At 34.6% G+C, this 23,025-nt stretch overlaps 1 protein-coding gene across 5 annotated transcripts in view; it reads left to right on the forward strand.

The window, feature by feature from the left end:
• ARID4B (AT-rich interaction domain 4B) overlaps positions 1-23,025 on the forward strand; it is a 185,072-nt gene that overhangs the window by 112,093 nt on the left and 49,954 nt on the right. For all 5 annotated transcript variants that reach the window (XR_007515305.1, XM_049868572.1, XM_049868571.1 and 2 more), the window contains exons 7-12: positions 91-182; positions 8,281-8,419; positions 14,463-14,542; positions 16,701-16,777; positions 17,886-18,044; positions 22,024-22,092. Coding sequence is in view for 4 of the 5 variants with exons in the window: in XM_049868572.1 (XP_049724529.1) it covers positions 91-182; positions 8,281-8,419; positions 14,463-14,542; positions 16,701-16,777; positions 17,886-18,044; positions 22,024-22,092 (616 nt within the window). In the remaining variant the exon portion in view is untranslated. The remainder of the gene's footprint in view (positions 1-90; positions 183-8,280; positions 8,420-14,462; positions 14,543-16,700; positions 16,778-17,885; positions 18,045-22,023; positions 22,093-23,025) is intronic.

Below are 23,025 nucleotides of genomic sequence, written 5' to 3' on the forward strand. Positions count from 1 at the left end.
TCTGAGCATATTCTTAAGTTGACTTGGTTTAAAAAGAAAAAAGAATTTGCAAAGTAATAACTTTTGATGGCTTTATGTTCTTACCCACAGACATTAGACCAGCTACCACTCACCAACCCTGAACATTTTGGCACTCCAGTCATAGGAAAGAAAACAAATAGAGGAAGAAGATCTAATCATATGTAAGTCCATTTTAATAACTGTTAGTTGAACCTGAATTAATTTCTTCTTCTAACATTCTCTTAATAGTTGCTATTTTTTAAGTTGTAATTTGCAAAATGCTAGCCGGATTTTATAGTAATTTCAGACTTCTTAGCATGGTGATAGAGGTTCTCAGTGCTTATCCAACCTTAACAGCTGTATCTGCCTCCCATTTCTCCCTACATTTGTCTTGACGCTATAGTCATAATGGGACTAGTCAGTATTTCCTGAATATGTCCCTTGTTTCCTGATATCCTGCTTTTCTTTCTGTCTTGAATGCCTCCTTCCAAATCTCTGTGTTACTCATTCTTCAAGTCTCAACAGAAATGCTTCCTTCTTTGTGTGAACCATTTTGTGCTTCCACATTCTTTCCTTGAAACCAGACATGTTTTTCTCTCCTCTGAACTGCCCCAAATTCTTTGCATTTATCCAATGTCATAGACAAGATTTCACCTTTTGTTACCTTTATAGTGCTTGTTTTTCCATTCCTAATAATTTTATTCTCCTTGTCAGCAGGAACTGCCTTACTTATTTTTATGCCTCCTTAAAGTACTGATACATTCTGCATATTTAACAAATCATTTTCAGTGAAATGTATCTAGGCTCTAAAAGGCTGCAAGGTAAAAAGGTGCACAGAACCAAGAGGTTTGACTGGTAACTGAAAGGTCGGCATTTCGAATCAACCAGCTGCTGCTTGGAAACCCTATGGAGCAGTTATACTCTGTCCTACAGGGTTGCTATGAGTTGGAATCAACTTGATGGCAATGGGTGTTTTTTTTTTGTTTTTTTTTTTTTGGTTAGTTATAAATAAGGGAGTCCCTGCATGGTGCAGAGGGTTAAAATGCTCAGCTACTAATCAAAAAATTGGCAGTTTGAGTCCACCCATTGGTGCCTCAGAAGAAAGTCCTGGCAATCTGTTTCTTAACAATCACCCGTTGAAAACCCTATGCAGTACAGTTCTCTGACATACATGGGGTCACCATGAGTCAGAACTATCTCAAGGGCACCTGGTAGGGATAAAAGAAACAGTCTTCAAACAGTTCCAGAACAAAAAAGAATTTATTGCTAAGGACTGAGAGGCAGAATGATCTCAGACTTCTCATTAATAATACTACGTGTTAGTGGGCAGTAGAATGCAGAATGGAGGAGTGAAAGTTTTAAAAAGGAGGGATTGATTGTGTGATGTAATGGACCATTGGGGGAAAATTAAAGATGCAGTGATAACAAATAGAAAAAGAAAATAGGCATATAGCAATTTTAGAAAAACATTATATAAGAAAGGAAATGTAATCATAAAATCGTATTTGCCTTTAGCTAATAGTATTATATAGTCTTCAACAGTGATTATTTAACTAAAAAATGGTGATATAGCTACATTAGCAGGATGGAGGGGTGGTGAAGTGTGTTAAATATAGAAGTTAAGTCCTCATAAGAAGAGGAAGTGAATAGAACAATGTCTAAAATATATAAATCAAGAAATACCAGCATAACGTTTTATTTAGAAAAAAGGTAACAAATACCAGAGAAACAGCTGAAAGCCTTAAAAGGAGTTGCTTCTCTGAAGCAGAAGAAGGAACTTGAAAGAAGTGGGACAGGAGAATGTAATTTTTAATTTAATCTATTGTAGGTTATTTATGAGTCGGAATTCGACTCGACGGCGGTGGGTTTGGTTTGGGTTTGGGAGGTTATTTTTAAAATAATTTTGAATGTTTTATCTTGATTAAAAATTTTGATATGGCTAAGCCCAAATGTTCTCAGAATCACTTCATTAAAAATAAATATTGAGTTGGATTGTTAAAAGCTTTAGTGTAAGTAAATGCTTTTGTTCAATATGTGGAATTGGGTATTAAATCTAATTGTAGTGGAGCTTTGGAGATAGAAGTGGTAAGCACTTTCTCACTACTTAATTTCAGCCTCAAAGCAAACCCACGAAAATAGGCATTATTTTTATACCTATTGAAAACTGGGGAGATCGGTCTTAGAGACATTAAGTTACTAATCCAAGGAGCACAGAAGGAAGGGACTAAGACTTGAACTTGCCTTCGCTCCATAAGCCTTTTCCCATTCAATTGATTGACTCTTTTTTGTTTAGATAGAGCGCTTCGGTTACTTTCCAAAGTAGTTTAAACAGTAAATAATTAAGGACTCATTTGAAGGTAGAAGTTTAGAAGACTAATCCTTGCATTGAAAAAAATATTTAATGTTACTCATTTTCCTGCTATACTTGTTATGCTTCCATGCATTTTTCTTTCGCATAACTCTGTATTTTTTAAAAAATGTTTTCTTTAATTATGGGGTGGGTTAATTCTCTGACTGGTGACTTAGCTTTTTGGTGAAGTAATGATTTGTAGGATACTCGGGTTGATGATTATTATTAATCTTCTACATAGGACATTTAAACATTGACTGTTGTAACCAGAAAGAAAAATAAATGAAAAATGTATGATGGCATTATTAGTAAGAAAGGGTGCTGATGTGAGTATTAGATGTTACTGTGATTGTGTCCAGGTTTTTCCAGAGGGCTATTATGTTGCCATAAATTATTCAGGAAAGCGCTTACAAATTAAGTTATACCTTAAGTTAATTCTATGGTTAACTCTTAATTAACTATGATTGTTGATGGCAAGCAGTGAGATGGAGTGTATTTAATGTAAAATTATTTCATTAGCAATGATTTCTAATTCTGTAGCTCTTGAGAGTAGTAATAGGACTTAGTTATTAAGAGCAGAGCCTGGAGCCAGCTGGCCTGGGTTTGAATCCTGGCTCTGCCACTTCCTTGCTGTGTGACCTTGGGCAGGTTACTTAATTTTTTCATGCCTCAATTTTCTCATCTGTAAAATTGGGATAATAGCATTACCTATCTCATAGGGTTGTTGTGAAGATTAAACAAGGTCATATTCTTTTAAAGTGTTTTCTTTAGTATGTAGTATGTATTAGATATCATCATCATGTGATGAGTGGAATATGATTTCATTTAGATTAAGTATAAAATTATACTTAATGGTATCTATCTATGAAAGTTTGGGCAGATTTTGTGGTATTATGAAAAGGCTTATGAATTTTTGAAGTAACATTTCCATAAAATTAATAGAAAAAAGCTTTCGTTTGTTTTTTAAAACAATCCAAATCTAATATTTAGATATAGTCCTACCTTTCTACAAATGTCATCCAGAAGTATAAAAACAAATAAGATAATTTATAGAGTATCACATAGATTAATCTACAAAAATGACTAAAAATTATGATCTATTTAAAAGTCTGTTCGTGTTTCTTAGCCCTTCTTGCGTATGAGCATAAAACACGCAGTTGTCACTGCTCAAGTTGATCCTTGCTTTCTACAGACTCTTCAACAAAGAGTCTAAGTGGTTCTCGACAATCTGTGTGTGCAATGAGAGATTTACTGTTAGGATTGTGTTTTGCATCTGCAAAGTACAAAGGTAAACAAAAGGTCAAGATTTACTAGTGTAGGAAATGAAGTCCAGCTCTGTGTGATCTTGTTTTTGCTTGCTGTTCCTTCCCCCTCAATATTGTGGTCATTCTCACTGACAAGAGACTTTATAATGTTCTTGGTATTTTTAAATCTTGGTGTGGAAGCATAACAGTTAAATACCTCAGTTTGAAATGCCCATCTGCTTAATTGCACTTCCTTAAAGTTCTTTCTTCTTCTTCAGAGTGATTTTCTACAACAAAGTCGACTTGGATCTTGATGTCATTCATCTATCCTTTATTTCCTCTTCCATTACTCCTTTGAAAAAAAGTCTTCATTAAATGGGAGAGCAAAAGCCCTTTAGTTCTCTAATTGCCATTTATAATTTATTTCCATACAAAGATGAATAAAATTGTCTCTTCCTAGGATTCCCAGGACTCTGTTGTTGCAACCGTATAATCGCTGCCTTTGTTTTCTTTAAACAACTCTTAATCCACACAGCAGTTAATCTTCCCCTAGATATGCCAAAATTGATTATTTTTGACACTTTCCTTTATATTGAGTTTTATTTGTATTTTACTTTTAAGTTAATTCTAATAAATTCAGGATTTTCTTTTCTTTTTGATTATTATCATCTTCTAGCTTAACTTTTGTTTCTCCTTTGATCATTGTATAAATTTTGCCTTTATAACTTACCCATTGTGTGCAGGGATTTTTGTTTGTTTCTGCTTAAAGAATAAAGTGCCTGAAATTATGGAGAAGTACCCCCCTCAATTTTTTTCCAATAACCTGGAAAAGTAGGTGTGCAGCTGTTACAGTACAAAAACAGTTTTCTTGCTATTATTTTTCCCCATTGAGAAAAAGAATATAGTAAAAGAAGATTTACTAATAATTCTTGTTAGGGCATATTTATTGGTACACAGGTTTTACAGTGACAGTGTTAAGATTTACCCAATAAACTAGTGATTTTTACCCAGCATTTACAGGTCTGCAGATCTTAAAAAAATTTTTTTTTATTGAGATGTAATTCATATACCATAAAATTCACCCTTTTAATGTGTACAGTTCAGTGGTTTTTAGTATATTTACCACTAACTAATTCTAAGAGATCTTATTTTTTGCTCATTATTTTAATACGAGAATTTTATTCTGGATTCCTTCTTGGTAAAAATTAGTATATACTAAAAACCTTTCATTGGTGAGTATACATGTCCATACATTCTGTATGATTTACTCTCAGAAGCTATACATTATCAGTCTTCCTGATAGTAATTCATATTATTTTAGTTTGCTATTGGGGCCCTGGTGGCACAGTGGTTAAGCGTTTGGCTGCTAACCAAAAGGTTGGCAGTTCAAATCCACCAGCTGCTCCTTGGAAACTCAGTGGGGTAGTTTTACTGTGTCCTGTAGGGTCATTAGGAGTCGGAATCTACTCAGCAGCAATGGGTTTGCTGTTTTTTTTAATACAAAACCTGAAACTGAGTTAACTTTTTTGCCTAAAATAATAGGAATCATTGAACTAAGAATTGCTTTTCAAAAATTGAGTCTCTGTAGTTCATAGCTCAGTTTTGTATTTGAATCTCATCACTCACTGTTCTTTAGCATATACCTTGTAAAAAGTTTTTCTTACTTGATTTACATTTAATAATGATGCATGATCAGCTTTGAGTGGTCAGCTGTTACTCTGTTTTGGTAAATATTTCTGTAGTGATTAGCTTTGTTTCCACTGGCAACATCAAATTTTATTGCATAGAGACAGTGCGTTATTTTCTTGTGGCTCAGTGAGTATATACCTTGCCAGCAAAGAAGCAGAAATGTCAGAGGTGAATAAAAACCAGGTAGCTCTCTGTGCGTCTTTGTTCCCTTAAAATATTTTTGTTGCTCATTTATTTTAACACATCAGTTTATTGACTGCCTGTCATATATACACAATTTCCTGGCTAAACTCATCTGAAAAGAAAAGTTAAATATAATGTTATGGTTTACACTGATTATATACATATCCAAAAGAAAAACTTTAAGTACCGTGGTGGGAGGAAATAAATCTACTTGGTTCATTCATTTAGTCAGCAAATACTTATTGAGCATCTGCTCTATGCCAGGTACTGTTCAGGCTCTTGGGACACATCAGTGAACAAAACATTAAAAAAATCTCTGCCTTTAAAGCTTACATTCTAGTGGGGTAAGTGGACAGTAAAGAATAAACATAGAAAATAAGTATTTTATATAGTATAATGAAGTTCTAAGTGCTATGGATAAAATAAGAGCAGGGTGAAGGGAAATAGAGAGTGGGTGGGATGTGAATTTGAATAAGGTGGTCAGGATAACCTTATTGAGGTGACATGTGAGCAGAGACTTAAAAGAGGTGAAAGAGTTTCCAAATATCCAGGCCTGTTTTGCTGCAAAGGGGAGTAGAGAAATGAGACAGCAGGTGGTGGGGAAAGTGAAGTCTGGATTTTCTTAAATGGGAGAAATAGCAGGATATTGATAGGAATGAATAACAGTATGCTGATGGGACTGAATCTAGTAAGAGGCAGAAAAATTGATACAGGAGGGAGAAGGAAGCATTGCTGGAACAATGTCTCGAGTAGGTGAGGGGGAGAGGAATCTATCCATAAATGGGGAGTGTTTTTAGTGGAGCCTGGGTATTTAATCTGCAAAGTAGCTAGATGTTTTATTTATTAGCTGTGTCCCACCCCACCCTTTAATTTGTTTTTGTGGGGTGGGGGGATATAACTTTTGGAGTTTGAAGTCTTCAGAGTTCTTAAGTTTTAAGAAAAAAAATAGGATTTTAATAAAGATACTGTTAACTTTATTAGCCAAATAAATCTCAGTTTTTCTCTATGTTTGATAGATTTTGATATGCTATCTGACATTCTGGTTTTCTGTTTTGCTAATGCTAATGATATAAGTGAAGAGCTTCTATAAAACCCTAGTTGATTGAGTGTTCTACGACTTCGTAAAAGCAATACTTACGGTTTTAAGCTTGGTTTTGTTCTACAGTCGTTAGAAAGTGGAGAGATAAAAAAGCCCTTGAGAAGCTCTTCTAATCAAGTAGAAATCAGTCTGTCATTACTAGCCCAAGCCATGTGCCTATATGTAAGGTTTTATGCTCTGCTAATATGAAGGTATGTTGGTTTTATCCTACTATTACCTACTTTCTAAGTAGGGGTTAAACTTATTTAAGTGCCGTTTAAAATGCAGAAGTTCTACTCAGTAGCAAATTTGAAGATATGTTCTTTACCAGGGGACAGTTTTTATTTGAAAGATCATTGAAATCATGTAGTGATATTCCTCTATCATTATACAATGTTTAATATATTATAGTAGTTTAATATTAAAATAGTTTTCCTTCATTTATATTTATATTAAGTTGTAGAAATATAAGGGGCAACATTTATATTCTCATCCCTTTGGAAAGACATCAAAGATAAATTTAGAGTATACTGGATTTGTCCTTATCAACCAAGTATATAAATCATATGTAAAGTTTTAAAATAGTTTTTGTCTTTTTTTTGGTCCATGAATGTGACCATTACCAGCTATGTCAAAAATGTTATTCATCCCTTTAGGGAATCAGTGCTAGCCATTATCTTATAAAAATAGCATACACTGCAGTCTATCTAGTTAGCATTTCCAAGTGTCTTTACTATTCTGGGGATTTTGAGCAGTCACTTATAAGAAACCTTTATTTTCTTTAGTATTAATTGTGGCCTTTCTTGAAACCAGGTTCGGAATAGAAAGTCTTTTTTCCTATTTAGTTTTACTTTTTACTACGCTTTCTTTTAGCATTCAATTGATGGTTTTAGGTATTTCTTTTTTTCTTCTGATAGTGAACATCTTTCTGGTTAATCCAGTGTACAAAGTAACTGAAAGGAATTTTTAAAATAAAACCAAAGAATCATATTGTGTATCCTGTGAATACCCAGTTTGTGTTTATTCGTTATTAAAGATAGCAGTAATGATCTCTTGTGGGGTTGCTGCCTCCCCTTCCAGCCTCCCTCTTGGAAACCTCCCCTTTCCTCTGTTAATGGAAGTGTTACTGGGAGGGTAAAATTACCATCTCCAGAACTCCTTTAATCTGAGATGGGGTTTGGTATATTTTAGTGCATTGCTGGGATATTTAATACGGGACTTTTTGTCTTTTGAGCATTTGGGGACCAGTATTATTCCATTTTTAAAAACTGATCTTTCTCAATTTTTTAAATGGCTCTTAAGAAGCACAAAGGAGCCCTGGTGGCGCAAATGGTTAAGTGGTTGGCTGCTAACCAAAAGGATGGCAGTTCAAACCTACCCAGCAGCTCTGAGGGAGAAAGAACTGACGATCTGCTTCCATAAAGATTACAACCAAGAAAACCCTATGAGGTGGTTGCTGTGAGTCAAAAATGACTCGATGGTACCTAACAACCACCACCACAACAACAACAAATAAACATGAATGATTTTCAGGAACATGGTGTTCTTTCCTCTAATGATAAACCTTTTCTGTTTTTTCTTGGAAATTTAGAGAACTGTTTAGAAACTATTAGCTAAATTAGGCATTTTATAGGTTTTAGGAAACGGGATAAGAGTTCTGGAATACCTGTATTCATCAACTTGGCATGTTTATTTTTTGTGAAGATGAATGTAAATATCTTTTTTTTTCTCCCTAGACCAGAGGAAGAGTCTTCATCATCCTCCAGTGATGAAGATGAGGATGATAGGAAACAGATTGATGAGCTCCTAGGAAAAGTTGTTTGTGTAGATTATATTAGTTTGGATAAAAAGAAAGCACTGTGGTTTCCTGCATTGGTGAGTAACTTCAGTATAAAAGAATTTTAATTTTTAACTATATAAACTCATGAAAAAAACTATTTTCTTACTAGTGTTTTTCATAGGTACAAACTGAGGAAATGTTTTTTTAGCATCATTCATTTCATACATATATTACTTTCAAAATTGCCTTTGAGTCCAAGAAACTTGAAGTCATCCAAGAAAGGAGGAATTTTGATAATTATAGAAACTTGATATATGGGAGTTTATTATACTAATCTCTATTTTGGATAGAAAATTCATAATACAAATTTAAAAACTCACACGTCCACCATGAAGTTTAGACTGCAAAAGAAGAACAGAACCTTTCTTGGTTGACAGGGACAGCTAGGAATTTTCCTCATTCTTCTGAGCCAGGGTGTTTGCTTTCTTGATCTTAATCTTGCCTGTTAGTTTTTTCGTACATAATAATGACTTAAATTATAGAGTAGTCCAGTCTCTAACATTCTCTACAATAGACTCTTAAATTTACGTGCTTTTAAATGTCTTTCTCCCCAGAAGTTTGCAACCCTAGAGAACCCATGTGGAGTATTTTGAATTTTCTCTTTGCTTTCTCCCATTGCCTTCTCCAATACTAAGTTAGGTTCTCAGTGCTTTGTTATAAGGAATATCCCCATTATTGTCTCAAGTTCTGTGCAACTCAAACTGTGATGACAGATGACAAAGTCTTTTGAGCTTCATCTCTTTGCTTTAGCTAACCACTGGCCTCTCCAGCATGTTGGAAGGGCTGTATATAGGGGACCATTTTCTTTGCCTTTTACAATGGGAACACACCCATGTCTTTCATAGACATTTACTCAGACTGCCTTTCCATTAAATACTTTTTGATAGATAAGAAAACAATTTACATCATTTCAAGCAAATGCAAGTTCAGCTAAGAATTAATCATGTGTTATACTTTACGATTTAACTCTTTGTGGCAGTAGAATATATTTCTTTCTGGATAAGATATAATTGGATAAGTTGTTTAAAGTTTCATATTTCAAACAGTCTTTTATTTGAATCATCTCTTCAGAACAGTCTTAAACTCTAACATTAACATTTTTGTGTGCCTGAATGACATGGTTTCTGATGATTAACCTGAAAACCTTTGTGGCCATTTGTATGAAACAGTGGGATCCACACTTTTTACAGATTACTCCCACCCTCCATACATGTAAACTATAAACTGCTAGATCCTTTCACTATACTGAAGAAATCTGAAGATGGTATTCTCCTCACTTCTACCAACTACTTTTTCCCTTAGATAATGAGACCTCGTTGGTCAAAAATTATTACCTGGTCTCTGTTTCGTATATTCTCATTCCCTTACTGATTATAAGTAGACAGACTTCCTTAGGATCCATTTTTTCTTCTGTTGAAGGCATTTAATAAAAAATTTTGTGTGTTCTCAAGGGTATTTATTTTAACACATTTTTGGTAATATGACAGTTATCATACACCAGGCACGTTAAAAATGTTTTACAAGTGTTGACTTATTTAATATTTTAGAGGTTCTCTCTACCTTGTGGTTGATTAATCTTTTTTAGTAAGGTCGATTAATCTTTAACCTTTTTTTTTTAATGGTTGACAATCTGTTACTTTTATTCTCATCCTCTTGTTTTCCTATTTACTGACTCTCAATCGAAGGCTTGGACATGGGATTAAAACACTGTACTATGTTTATTCAGGCATTTGTATCAAAATTTATATGCATAATATATACATACTCTTCTATATTTGTGGTTTGGGTTAGCTAAACTAGGTAATCATGTTTTCATAACGGATTGATTTCTCAAATGAAAAAGAAATGTTGGGTAGAAGCATCTCTCTTTTCTGTATGTGATGTGTATTTATCGTCCTTTTCAGTGATCATGTTTCATATTCTTTATCTCTAGTACTTAGTTCCGCGTTTGGTACAAAATCAATGCTCAATAAATGCCAGCTCTTGTAATTAAAATTAATGAGAATAGTTATTTACTTTAATGAGTATAATTATTTTTTGTACCTTCCCATGTAACCAACCATTCTTTTCTCCATCTATCCATCTGTCCTTCCATCAGTCAACCATTTATTGGGTTCCTACTCTGTCCTATAGGGTTGCCGTAAGTCAAAATATACTTGATGGCAACGGGTTTGATTTTGGTCTTTTTATTACATGCAAGGATTGTGCTGAGGCCTTTACATGCGTATGAGATAGATATTATTATTTATTCTCATTTAGAGATAAGGAAACTGAATGTTGGAAGATTTAAGTAACTTGCCAAGCTTTGGGTTAATGAGTAAGCTGACAACTTAAGCTGTCACACAACTTAAGTATGTGTGATAATTTTTTCACTCCTAAAAGCACCGAAATTCTTTGTAAGAATTTATTTTGGAAATGTGTTTTAAAAAATGGTTTTGTGTGTCTTTTTCTCAAACAACAGAAAATAAAAATTTTCACAGTCAGAGTTTTCAGTACTAACTTAAGATTCTCTCGCCATAATTCCAAAATAGTTTCTGATGAAAAATATTTAAGGATTTATGGTATTGGCAGGTTAGTAATCTGTTTAGCCCATGATTTCATTATTATTTAGGAAATTTTAAAATTATTTATATGTATGTTACCACCAATAAGAATTGAGATCTACTGGACAGTGATGAATTGTTTGGTCAGTTAGAGAGCATCGTAAGAAAACAATCTTAACATAATCACATAAACAATCCTCATCTTATAACTTTAAAAGTATATTTTATAAATTGAGTAAATTTTATAGTTGATTTTGTAGCAACATCATATAGCAAACAGTTGCGTACTCTTAGGAACTGTAAATCATCACCACCATGTATTGAACATTTACCCTGGCCCGGCATGTGTTAAGCTTATTAACATAAGTAGTCTCGTTTAATCTTAACATTAATACTAGAAAATATGTGCCATTTACCCTGTTTTAAGAAGAGAAAATCTTAGCTTTCATGACTCACAGTCCTCTTTAGTTTCCTTTATCAGATTTTCCTCTTCCCAACCTTAAAATGTTATTAATTCAAGATTCCGACCTTTTCTTCTCGTTCTGTGTTATCTTTCGGGTAATCTCATCCTCTTTTATAGCTTCAGATGCCAACTATTGCAGAGATAAAAAACTGAAATACCTTAGGGACCAACACAATACCAAACATGAGTCACCTGGATAGAATACAACAGAGTGTGGTTCTTGTGGCAAAATTGGAGTGTGGAACCTCTTACTCACACATCACCATCAGCACTGGCCAAAGCTATCATATGTACAGTTTTAAAAATCCTGTGTTTGCCATTCTTTTGGAAGAAGTACAGCCAGAATGTTCTTTAGAAGTGAAAATAGTGAGACTTTGTCTCACATACTTTGAACACGTTATCAACAGGGACCAGTCCCTTGAGAAGGACATCATGCTTGGTAAAGTACAGAACCAGTAAAAAAAAAAAAAAGGGAAGACTCTCTTTAAGGTAGATTGACTCTGTGGCTGCAACAGTGGGCTCAAGCATAGCAAGGGTTATGAGGATGGCACAGGATTGGACCAGGAAGTGCTTTGTTCTATTGTTCATGGGGTTGTTGTGAGTTGGAACTGACTCAGTGGTACCTAAAAACAATAACATGCTTGCCAGAGAAAAATATGGGTGGATTTGGCTCAAAGTCCCCATGTTATGGACCTCTGGTATTTAGGCTGTTGACTCCCAGATTTTTATCTTGAGTCCAGACCTATATTCTGAACTCCAGACCTGGTGGTCTGTCTCTTCAGCACCTCCATTTGAATGTCTATCAACCACCTTAAAACTTAATAAGCCTCAAACTAAATTTACTAAATCTTCCGTCTCATGCCCAAACTTGGTAACTTCCCCATTGCTTTCCTTTCGCAGTAAATGATACTATCATCTACCCATTTGTATAAAGCAGAAACCTAACTGTCCTCTGCTTATCCATTCCTCTAATTATCTCTAGCATTTTTCATTCCTTTAATTTGCTGTTGCCACCACTCTTTGTTCCAGTCACCGTCTCTCACCCGGATGATCACAGTAGCTTAGTTTCTTTCAGATCTTGTTTGTCCTTCTCTGGTCCAGTTTCTTCACAACAGCCAAAATTATTTTGTAAAGGCAAGTCTGATCATGACATTCCCCTGCTTCAGATCCTTCCGTCAGAGGTTTTAGATTTTATCCTAAGAATTAATATGGCTTATAAGACCCAGGAGTATTTGGACTCTGTTTATCTCTTACTCAGTCTAGACAAAAAGGTTGCCACACTAAACGTTTTTTGCTTCTTGGAATAAATTCCACTGCCTCAGGGCCTTCGCATGACCTTTTTCCTCTGCTTGCAGTGCATTCTTAATACTACACCATGCGCACACATACATGCTTTGTCAGACTGATTCCTATTCATTATTTGCCTTCAGGAAAGTGGTCCCTGACTTCCCACATCCCTCTTATAGCACACTATACAAAGGGCTTAGTACAATAACAATTAAAAAAAAAAAAAAAGGGAAAATGCACTTATTTGTTTAATGCTTGTCTTCCCAACTAGAATGCAAGCTGCATGTGGGAGGAACAGTACCTGACTTGGTCTCTATGTTCTCCACTAGTACACCACCTTCCGTGTACTAATTAATGTTTGTGGAGTGACTAGATGACTGAATGAAATATTAAGTGTTTACTTTAAGGCCTTTTTGAAATGACAGAGTTTTTTCAGATACTTCATGTGTGTGAAACACTTTTCATCAGTGAATTATTCAGAATACCATTAGCGTTTAAGCAATGCTACAAGAAAACAACAATGCAATTTCAATTATGAAAAATTTTAACTAGCTTAATGTTGAAAGACTGAATTAGAACTAATCTGTTTCTGAGACCTCCCTCATCTGCCATGAGAGTACATGCCTTTATGTGTTTTTGAGTCATTTTTTAGGGTTAATGAGACACCCTCTAAAACAAGCCTGTCATATTTATTTAGCCTGTTTTTCATTTAAAAATATAAATATACTGTAAACTTGTTCTCTGTATAAATCTTGGGCTGTCTTGGAATTACAGTGATCAAAAATATTAGTAATAAGTCTTAGACAGACTCCAGGAAGGTACCTGCTTTTAAAATACTTCTTTTTAGAGTAAATAAAAACCAAACCTCACCTGTTGCCGTTGAGTCAGTTCTGACTTATAGCCACCCTGTGGGACAGTAGAACTGCCCCATAGGGTTTCCAAGGAGCTACTGGTAGATTTGAACTGCCAAACTTTTGGTTAGCAGCCAAGTTCTTAACCACTGTGCCATCAGGACTCCTCAAAACGAATAGTATTATGAAAAGATTTTAATGTGTTTTAAAATATATATTAAACTGTTCATAATAGGTAGAACCTCATACCTGTATTTTTTAGGATAAAAAAAATAAAGACTAATAAACAGGTTCTGATACCTGAATCCATTTTGGTTCCCTATCCTTCTCTTAGGAGTCCCTAGGTGGCGCAAATGGTTAAGTGCTGGTCTAGCAACCTGAAGGTTGGCAGTTTGAACCCACCCAGTGGTGTAGGAAGACAGTCCTGGAGATCTGCTTTTCCAGCCTTGAAAATCCCACAGAGCTGTTCTGTTCTGCACATGTGGGGTTGCCATGGTTCAGAATGGACTCCAGGGCAGCTAACAACAGCAACAGCAACATCCTTCTCTTAGCCATGATGTAGACCCTCAGTTAGTTAAGACTTTAGCTCTACCTCCTTTTCCACCCCTGCTTCACTTTGCATTTAAGCTTTCTATATCCGACTAGAACTTAGTCCACATCTTCACTGTAGTCACAGCCATGCTTCTGCTTTAACACCATGCCTGTACCAAAAAGCATCTGGATTACCCAGAAAGCTTGGAAGGATATAGGATAGGAATTTAAAATTACTTGTATGTCTCCCACATGCATGTGTACTCGTTCACCCTCAAACTAAAATTAGTTTTTAAACTTTAAGCTTAAACTATTTTTTAAAAGGGTTTAAATAGTAGATACTTAAGTAACTATCTATAAATGTGGTCTTAGTTATAATAGTTTCATACTTTTTTTTTAAAAGGTGGTTTGTCCTGATTGTAGTGATGAGATTGCTGTGAAAAAAGACAATATTCTTGTTCGATCTTTCAAAGATGGCAAATTGTAAGTATAATTCACTTAGTATGAAAAATCAATCTATTTTATCTGGCAATTTATAAATATACACCATTTTTCCAGATTAGGATCTTAAATGTTGAATTAGTTATTTCCATTGACTCAGTTTGGCTAAAGTGATTAAATCAAAATTCTTCTTTCAAACAGCGACCTTTTTTCATTTTGGGGGGAGGGTGTAGTGGTCTTTACAGAGTGTAGTCTATCTTTCCTTGTTCACTTTTTTCCCTTTTCTAAACTAGACTCTCATTACTGTGTAATTTGTCAGCATTTGCCTGTATAATAGCTGGTGATTTGTTGAGGCAAATTCGATATATTGAGCATACCTAATACTTTATTGTTAGATTTATTGACATTTCTTTAGTGTTTGTTCTGAATGCCTAATTATGACTTTCTAATACTTCTGGTTATATTAATGGTTGTGATATCTGTGGGATGGCCTTTGCCTTTGCTTAACATGGGTTGCTGCAGATATATGAGGAACCCTGGTGGCAAAGTGGTTAAGGGCTTGGCTGCTAACTGAAAGGTCAGCAGTTCGAACCCACCAGCTGCTACATGGGAGAAAGATGTGGCAGTCTGCTTCCGCAAAGATTAAAAGCCATTGCCGTTGAGTCAATTTGAATTGATAGCAACCCTATAGAACAGAGTAGAACTACACTGTAGGGTTTCCAAGGCTGTAAATCTTTACGGAAGCAGACTACCACATTTTTCTCCCACCCACATCTTTCTCCCACTGAGTGACTGGTGGGTTCTAACAGTTAACCTTTCAGTTAGCAGCCTAATGCTTAACCACTGCACAATGATGGCACCATCGATAAGGTTTATAGCCTTGGAAATCCTATGGGGAAGTTCTACTCTGTCCTATAGAGTCACTATGAATTGGAATCTACTCGACAGCAACAGGGTTTTTTTGTTGTTTTTTATAGATATATGTTAAGAATACAATTTTTTACGTAGAATGTTTTTTAGATCTCAGTTCTGAAATTATGTTTTCTCATAAGAATTTTGTGACTAGAGAAGCCAGGTGGTTAGGATTTGGTGCTTGGATTTTCAAACTCTTAAAAATAATTAAACAAAACAAATCAAAACTATGAAACCGACTTTTAACAAGATTGAGATAATCAAAGAAATTTTGAATACTCAACTTTGAATACTGTCTTGATGATATTAAGAAATTACTGTTAATTTTTTAATCTGTGATAACAGTGTGGCTGTGTTTTAAGAAAATAATTCTTTCAGTGATCTGTAATGAAATATTATAAATGAAATAATAATCTGGGGTTTGCTTCAAAATAATCCAGTTGCATTGGGAGGAAGTGAGTAAGGGTATATAAGTGAAACAGTGACTGCGAGTTGATGATTATTGTAGTTGGGTGATAGATACATGGGGGTTCACTCCTGTCTTTGAGTTCACACGGTACCTACTTTTATCTATGTTTGGAAATTTTAAAATAAAAAGTTAAAAGAGATGGGAAGTTGAAATTGTATGTGGAGTGGTTTTCAAGCTTTTGTGGATCAGTTGATACAAAACAAATGCACAAAAGCTAAATGATGATTTATTAGGTTAAAATAGGAAGTACATGTGACATATGCAAATATAGTGAGTCTCAGTTGCTTGCTTCTGGCCCCTTCTTATGGATAGCAGGTCAATGAAAGGCCTTAAATTGCATATTGGAAGTTTGCTTGTGAGCCTAGAATGAACTTTTTTATTTTATAAAAGAAAATTTTTGTTATAAATTGACACATTAGTTTTTAATCTTAAACTAATGTCCATTGGTAATTTCCTCTGACTATCCCAAGATAACGGCAGAGTCTTTGTTTGACTTCTTTTTTATTGGATATATGCATTGTGCTACCCAAACATTTGTATTTTTTATTGTTATTGCTATACACTGTTTTCAGGTTTGCATTTAGCCAAGTAAATTTGAGAACATCTTAGGGTTTATAAAACACCTCTTAAAATGGGGTTCTTTTGTAAATGGTTACCTATTTTAGGATCCTGGGGCCTGTAACCTAGTGTACAATTACTTTCATTGTAAATACCAGATTTTCTTCCCGTATTTTCAGTATCTTTCTGTGGTATGTAGTTGAACTCTTAATTAAACTCTGACATATTTTTGTTTGTTTTCTTTATAAATAAATAACATAGTACTTCGGTACCAAGAAAAGATGTCCATGAAATTACTAGTGACACTGCGCTAAAGCCTGATGCTGTATTAAAACAAGGTAAGAATAATTTTGGAATAAGTTACCTAGTAATTTAAAGACGTTTGAAGTGTTTTTAAAGATGAAATCTTCGTTTTACTTAAAAAAAAAAAAAAAAAAAAAAAAATTTTTTTTTTTGTTTCTAAAGTATGTCTCTGAAGTTATATTTGGTTCTGTGTGGCTTATACTTTTGTAAACCCATGTGTCTTTGTTATCATAAGTTTTGTTTTCCTTTTTAGCTTATAATAAGGGGTTATAATCTACAAAGTAGGACGTAACTATATCATCAACTCTGGTTTGGCTTTTGCCTGGGAAATAAAACATTAGTTCTTGGAGATGGTAGAAGAAGAAATGAAAATCATTTTGATTGGCATTTATCACTAATGAATGGACATCCCTAACTGCAAGGCTCCAATAGTGATATTTGATTGGGGAACATGCTGTATAATTGCAATTCTTACTTGCTTTTTGGCATTGTAAATAGCTACTTGTTTTCTCTTTTGCCCTTGCTAATTCAACCCAATAAATTCAACCCAATAATATGCTAAATAGACTGCCTGAAAATTAACAAGAATTTGTGGTTCAGAATTTGATTCCATATATTGTAAAATGAGAATAATTATGTCTATCTAATTTTAGTTTAAGCTAATTGTTAACATAGTTTTAATTCAGATTAAATGAGAAATGTAGAGGACGTGTTTATAGTAAATTTTCAAATATAGTATGTTTATTACAATGGCTCTGTGCCTGGTATATAAGATACTGTTTAATAATGGTTCGATAAATGATTAAATTAAATGACCTATACAAGCCTAATTTTCATTTAAAATGAGAAAACTTCTCTTTTCCTCTTTAATTTGTTTAAATCATCTATAAAATAGATATAAAAATTTTTTTTTTTTTTTTTTTATAAAATAGAGATAGTAATAGTACCTAATTCTTAAGATTGTTAGGTTTACATGAGTTGCTACATGAAAAAGCACTTAGCACAGTGCCTGGGCACATACTAAACCCTTAAACGTCAGTGGTATTAGCACAGCAGTTTTTATTTCTTTATCTTGCTTAATATTTTTATACAAAACAGGTGTCATAATTTCTTTAGTTCCTGTAATTTATGGTTTCTTTGCAGCCTTCGATCAGGCCCTTGAATTTCATAAAAGTAGAACTATACCTGCTAACTGGAAGACTGAATTGAAAGAAGACAGCTCTAGCAGTGAAGCAGAGGAAGAAGAAGAAGAGGAAGATGATGAAAAAGAAAAGGAAGATAACAGCAGTGAAGAAGAGGCAAGTAAAATCAATTAATGTCTTTTAAAATTATAACAGTTGGATTTTTTTTTATGGATTAGGAGTTGTCATAATGTTACTAATCACTTAAATATTTTTAGTATTAGAAAAATTTCATAATAAAACTATATTTGTGATAGTCATCATAATCTAGTGTTTGCTTACATTAAGATAGAAATATGTTCTTGTGAAATTAATAATAATAAATTCAGTTATTTTAGCAACCTCAAAAATGTTTCTTGATCTTATTATACTCAAAAATGTTTCTTAATCTTGTTATAAAAAGACCTCACTGTCGTCGAGTCGATTCCGACTCATAGCGATCCTATAGGACAGAGTAGAACTCCCCCATAGAGTTTCCAAGGGGGGCCTGGTGGATTTGAACTGCGAACTTCTTGATTAGCAGCCGTGGTACTTAACCACTGTGCCACCAGGATTTCCAATCTTGTTATACTTGTTATAATTAAGGAAGTATACACCTAATATATTGAAACTCTTTAACAGGCTTTGCACCATGATGTAGACAACTGTCACCTCATAAGATGTTATATCTGCATATTTTATTGGAAAACCTAAAAAAGCATAAGCTATACCTTCTATCTAGTATTAAAATAGTGAGTGTAAAAGTAAAGATTAATATCACTTTGGTTCAGAGAATCTCAAATCATTTAATCTAGTACAAATACATATATAGTACTAATTGAGTAAAAAATAAGTCATGTGTCAGTTTATATGGGTGAAGGAGCTGAAGTTTTGCGTTTTACCATAATTGGCGCTTTAGGTCCTGCAGTGACAATGGATTCTTCACTGGCTTGCTAAATGACTTTGTGAAAAAAATTTCTGTGTGGGGATACACATAGTGAAGGCTACTTATACTTGATAGTGAAATGAATTGTATTAATGTGTTCAGGAAATTAAGATAATTTAATGTCATGTAATATTTCAGGTAAGTTTTCTAATTCTGCCATTTAATTGTGGTAAACAGTATTATGAAATAGGATTGTTTCAGAGATCATATTTTCATAGTATTTATGAAAAAATAAAGCTTGATTCATAGTGACCCTATAGGACAGAGTAGAACTGCTCCATAGGGTTTCCATACGTTTCACTGGTAGATTCGAATGGCTGACCTTTTGGTTAGCTGCTGAACTCTTATCCACTGTACTACCAGGGCTCCATTTATGGTATAGTGATCTGTAATGATAATGAAGTAGCAGTTTCCCTGCTTCAGTTTTCTCCCTGACTGCTTTGTATTTAAAATGTGAAAACGAGCAATGATTCTTTTCTTAAAACCTCTTTCGTAGCTTCGTGTCACTCTAAGAGCCAGGCTTCAATATAGAACCTCCTTTATGTCCCATTCCCGGCCTGTTTCTCTTGATACACCCTCTTCCTTTGAACTTTATTCTGTAGCATATCAAATTACATATTTTGCTGCTCCTCAGCTTTGTACATACTAATACCACTGCCAAGAATGCCCTTCCCTTATTTCCCCTAGTCAGCCTGGCACGTTCCTCTTAGTTTTCAAAACCCTATTAACGTGTCTTCTCTGTAAATGGCACCGTGAACATTCACCTCCAACACCCTCAGGAAAGGTAATTTCCTCCATTTGCTAGTCTAAGCTACTAATATGCCTTGTGTATATTTTTGTTGTTTTATCTATGTGTGTGTGTGTATAGATATTTTTTTTCTTCCCCATTTGATCTACTTTTTTTCTCTCCAAGAAGTCTATAGGCTTCTTAAGGATATGGACCCTGCCCTACTCATATTTTTACACACAATGTCTGTCATAGTGCCCAATATGATCAATATATATTAATTACCAAACTTTTTGTTGCTTAGATTTGTGTTTCACAAATGTATTTGTAAAATCAGATCTGGTCTCCAATTTAAACTTTTTTTTTTTTTAAGTTAAAAACCAACTTCACTTAAAAAATGTTCTAATAGAAATAGATTTCGCAGTTTTTTAAAGTCAAATATTGTACCATGGTAACATTTAAGATAATATCTAGAAAACAGTTTTCTAGTTATATCTGACTTCTAATTGTTAGCAGCTGTCAAGTCAGCCCCAACTCATGGTTCACCCTGTGCACAATGGAATGAAACACTGCCCAGTCCTGTACCATTCCCTTGATCAGTTGCTGATAGGATTGTGATCCATAGGGTTTGCATCGGCTGGTTTTGGGAAGTAGATTACCAGGCCTTTCTTCCTAGTCTGTTTTACTTAGTCTGGAAGCTCTGTGGAAACTTGTTCAACATCATAGCAACACACAGTCCACCACTTACAGAAGGAGGGTGGCTGCGTATGAGGTGCATCGGCTGGGAATCTTTACCAAAACCCAGCATATGTGAACTGTATTTAAATTGAGAAATACAGATTTATCATAAGCAAATTAATAAATACCATGTATTCTTTTCTGCTCAACTTGCAAGCCTAATAGCTTATTAACATGGGTTTTTCTTCTTGTTTTATTTTTAAGTAGCTTTTTATTCCACTGGTTTTTTAAAATAAAAGGGCACATCTCACTATGACATTAGACCCATGATTTCTAAATAAAAATGATATATTTAGGTTCACTTAGGAAATCAGTTGAAAAAAAGGCCTTTGAACCAGTTCTTCCCGGTTTAGTTCATGGTCGAGGAAGCAACACCGGAACAAATCTGAATTTTTTAAAAATTTGGGTGAACCGGTACAAAAACTGGCCTGGAAAAAATTATGGGTCAAGGCCTTGCTAGAAACATTATCTTGCCCTTTAAAAACAAGGGCAGCATGTGCATTGCCTAGCAACCAAATCTCTTGCCTGTTGGATTTTGCTCAAAGATGGTGGCCAAGTATGCCACTTTGAATGTGTGTTGATCTCCACAGTCCTATCAATAATCCAATCTCATGTGTCAGGCTCCTAAAAAGGCTTACTATGCCTCTTCTGAGTCTCCCATTCCAGGGCTTCAACTCATAATTTTTCCCATTCTGGTTATTGTTCCAAATCAATATTGTTCCAAATTTTTATAATTAGGGTGTCTTTGGTTTTGTTTCATCAGCCATGACAGAACTGATTTGAACAGATTTGAAGCCCTGGTTGAAAATTTTGCTTCTAACTCTTAATATTAGGAATATGTATGATTCAGATATAGTAACTAAAACCTAACTGTATATTTTGAATCACTTTCTCTGTAGTTACTCCTAATTATGTGTTCTTTAACAGCAGGTTCCATAGCTTAATTTTTCTTGTATTTGATTCAGCACCTAGCATAGTGCCTACACTTATAGGTGCTCAGTAAATGTTTGTTGAATGGATGAAAGTCACTGAATTTATGAATTCCTCAGTCTTACCTCCTACCCTGCTCCTTGCAGGTTGCTTCAGGACCAGCTCCCTACTACCACAGCCCCTGGCCACAGCAGCAAGAAGCTAGTCCCTCCCTTGTAATTGATAGATCGGGGAACTATTTTATTACTTGAAGATTTCCCTAAGTCTGAATCTTCAGGTATTGTAGATCAAGTTTGTTCCCCACTTTATTGATTTTATAAGCTTGAACTACTATACAGTGGGGCTTTATATAATGAAGAATACTTGTAGTTAAAGTTAATGGCACCCAAATTTGGTATAGTTCCTTGAGGAGCAGTAATAGATTAGTTTTGATGTTAAACCCTGGCCCATTTTAATACAACTGAGAGTAGGTCTTCTTGAGCCTGTGACCCTGATTTTGAGAGTAGATCGCTGATACGGTAAAAAGTTCATTAACATCTTGCTAGTCTCATTTTTTATATGAGAATTTATATTTGAGATTCTAACTATTGAGATATCTTTTAGAATACATTTGTAAAGCATAAAGTGTCCAAACTTCTCTGATTTTGAACAGCTTAGTGTTAAATAATTTTTATTTGATAAAGTCTTTGAAATATTTTTAATTAGTGTTAATACTGTCTGTGTTATTAAAATGCCTAACTAAGGAAAACATTCTTTTCTTCTGTGACTAAAATTAGGAAGAAATAGAGCCATTTCCAGAAGAAAGGGAGAACTTTCTTCAGCAGTTGTACAAATTTATGGAAGATAGAGGTGAGTGTTTTTTGTTTTTTTTTTTTTTAATTCATTGTTAATGCTGTAGGTTTCAGATAGATAATTAATATTCTAAAAATAAGAATTCAGTTCATTGAGCTTCACGTCACTGGTAATCACAGCTGTCTTTTTGACTGCCGGTATTACCAGCACCTAGCATAGTACCTGTTACATTTGTGCTTGTGGTATGAGGAATTTGAAAGTATTTTAATGGTTTTTATGGCTGTGGGCCCATAAATGCCTGTATTGTGCCCTGCTAGTCCACCTAAACACCCATGGGCTCTCCAAAGGACCGTTATACTAGGGAGCAATGCAGAATGGAATCATAGTAACATTTTACTAACATTTACACAAAGGTCTCTAGTAAAAAGCCCGCTTCTCCAAAATCTGTTTGCAGTACCTTGTGTGTGTGCGTGCACATGTGAGAGATAGCAAGCACTCACTCATCCTAAGATGAGCTGTAAGTCTTCTTATGACTCAATTGCATAGAACTAACTAGAATTAAACCATCCATAGAGATCCAGAAATAAGAGAAAGAAAGGTGACAGAGTCTCAGTGTGAGGCTTGACTCAGCTTATTGAATCTGTCTAATGTTAAAGAAATGCAAGACTGGGGGAAAGAGGAATGTGTACTAACCTTTCAGTTTACAGTGATGATCCTTCAGTAACTATTACTCTGTTACTGTGTTGCTTATTTGCTTGGTCAGGATCTAGCTTCTCCTTTCATGGGAAAATGCTAGGAAGCGGGGTAGGAAGAGGCAGAAAGCTCTCTAGCTGAGGAAAAGGACAAAAAGAGTAATATTTGGAGGTGCCAGCATGCTCTGGGAATTAATGTCTTTTAAATCCCTGTTTGTAATGCTGATGAGAAGAAGGTGGTTCTGTCTTTTTTTTCCCTCATAAATTATATTGGCTACCACAGCGTAAGTACCTTTAA

This window comes from Elephas maximus, chromosome 24 (assembly GCF_024166365.1).
Source record: "Elephas maximus indicus isolate mEleMax1 chromosome 24, mEleMax1 primary haplotype, whole genome shotgun sequence".
NCBI lineage: Eukaryota > Metazoa > Chordata > Mammalia > Proboscidea > Elephantidae > Elephas > Elephas maximus.